General features: G+C 45.1%; 1 protein-coding gene across 1 annotated transcript; it reads left to right on the top strand.

The window, feature by feature from the left end:
• Positions 1-302: 302 nt before the first annotated feature.
• Positions 303-1,882, top strand: LOC108989321 (protein MIZU-KUSSEI 1). Its single transcript, XM_018962876.2, has one exon. It carries the CDS (start codon positions 760-762, stop codon positions 1,597-1,599), a length of 840 nt encoding a protein of 279 aa, XP_018818421.2. The 5' UTR covers positions 303-759; the 3' UTR covers positions 1,600-1,882.
• Positions 1,883-2,408: the final 526 nt, after the last annotated feature.

The following is a 2,408-nucleotide window of genomic DNA, read 5'->3' as shown; positions in this document are numbered from 1 at the left end:
GGTAAAAGCAGTACATTAAACGAGCTCGGGATAAAATTCTTATAGGAGGGTTTGGGAAAAGGGCAAGGAAAAAAAGAAGTGGGAGGTGTTGTATGTCCAGGTGGGCAATGAGTATTGACCCGTGGATTTAGTTTTGAGAATGTTTTAAAAGGGGACCCAAGAAAACTGGATGGTGGAGATGAATGATGGAAGGTGAAGGCAATACTGAGATCGAGCATAATGGTGGGTATGTAGGGACTTCCAAAAAAACTAAAGTCTCCGAAAGCAGACTATAAATGTCCCAAGAAATGATCATCATCACCACAAGCCTCCATAGTCTCCCTTTATATTGGCCAGCTCCGGACACCCTCATCATGTTGTCGGCCTCTACCCTCCCCTCTCCTCCCCCAGATACCAATGAGATCTCTCTCTCTCTCTCTCTCTCTCAAAGTTCCATCGAATTAGTTCTCATCCCCACTGTGTTCTGAGTTATCCCACTTACAGCCATCTCTCTCTCTCAAAGTTCCATCGAAGTTCTTATTCCCAGTGTGTTCAGAGCTATCCCCCACTTGCAGCCATCTCTCTCTCTCTCGGTTTAGTTCGATCGAAGTTTTCATTCCATTGTGTTAGGCAACACAAAACTCTACACAAATATATATCCTTCTCTTTGTCTCCAGAATTCAATCAAATTTTCCACTTCCATTGTGGTTCCATCGTGGTTTTGGGGGCATAACCCCCGGAATCCCATCCCCCCCCCCCCTCCTCCTCCATCCGTGTACCATGAAACACCAAGAATTCCCCCTCCAAAGAACCACCAGCACCGCCAGAAGCACCAGAAGGATCCTCCCATCCAACCATACTCGTTCCTCGTCATCTTTCCAGCCCGAAGCCGACGAAATCTCCGACAACCTCCTGATCCCAAAGCAATACTCCCCCATCTCACTTCACCGGGACCGGGACCAAAACCCTCCCACCGGCAAACCCCAGTACACCAAAAAGCTATCCTCCCTCCTCCGCTCCCTCCTCAGCCTCCTCTCATTCCCCCCCATCCTCCCTACCTGCAAATGGCTCTCCATACCTTCTCAACTCTCCCTTAACCCTTCTATTGGCCGCAAAGTCACCGGCACCCTCTTCGGTCTTCGCCGCGGCCACGTCAGCTTCGCCGTCCAGCTCGATCCCCGCTCCGAACCCCTACTACTCCTCGAGCTCGCCATGTCAACTTCATCCTTAGTCAAAGAGATGTCCTCCGGTCTAGTTCGCATCGCGCTCGAGTGCGAAAAGGTTAGCCCAGCTAATCAACCCGGTCGGTTCAGGAAGCTGTTCCAGGAACCGACGTGGACCATGTATTGCAATGGCAGGAAGTGCGGGTACGCGGTGTCGCGCGCGTGCGGGGAGTTTGACTGGCTCGTCCTGGGTACGGTGCAGAGCGTTTCGGTCGGTGCCGGAGTGATTCCTGTGGTGGATGACGGGAAAAAAAGTGGTGGCTCGGAAGGGGAGATGCTGTATATGCGAGCGAGGTTTGAGCGAGTAGTCGGAAGTCGCGATTCCGAGGCGTTTTACATGATGAATCCGGACGGTAATGGAGGGCCTGAACTTAGTATTTTTCTTCTGAGAATATGAAGAGCCAACGATGAAAACGCATCAAGAAAAAAAAAAAAATATATTAAAGGAAATTTAAGAAAGCGATCGATCGAAGACTATTCTATTTTGTTGTTGGCCGTTGGGGGATTTAAATTTAGGAAAGGAGCTGTGTTTAGTTAATTCCGTTGTATGGTGTATTTTCTCTATGCATTACCATGTGATTTGATATCTTTGTTCCTTTTTCTTCTTCCTATTTTTTAGGAGGAGCTTTATACAATACACATGCATACATTATATATACTAAACAATCTATCCAAGTCATGAATAATCCCACGGCCAAAATTATCTCTAAGTTGGTAAAATATATGCATGCATGATATATATTCTCTAATTCGTGTAGAAAAAAATAATTGTACAGTATTTACATATTTCACGATTATATATAGTATTATTATTTTTTGTACGAATCTTGAGTCATGAGCCGTTTGGTGATATGAATAATGAAATGAAGGGGGGTTTTTGCAGGATCATGGGCACGCCTGTCTAATTGTCTTCGACCCCAAAACCACGCACGACATATAGATTAATACATTTTGAGTACTTTAATAAGAATGAAGATGATGATGAGGGTGTGAAATGAAAAATGAATGGAGGATTTGGGGTTACGTTATGTTCGGAAAACCTGCAAATAGAACAAAAAAAAATACAACTTATGATAAATATTTAAAGTTGTACGTTATAATTAATTAATGTTTTGAGTGCGGATTAGTCGTGCGCCACGCCGTAATCATTGAGAACGTGTTGTGAGGACAAGCTTTTGTTGTAATATGGCAGTTTTATAGATCAGG

The sequence above is a fragment of the Juglans regia genome, chromosome 3 (genome assembly GCF_001411555.2).
Source record: "Juglans regia cultivar Chandler chromosome 3, Walnut 2.0, whole genome shotgun sequence".
Classification (NCBI taxonomy): domain Eukaryota; kingdom Viridiplantae; phylum Streptophyta; class Magnoliopsida; order Fagales; family Juglandaceae; genus Juglans; species Juglans regia.
Note: the sequence above shows the minus strand (reverse complement) of the source record. Positions and strands in the feature narration are given on the sequence as shown.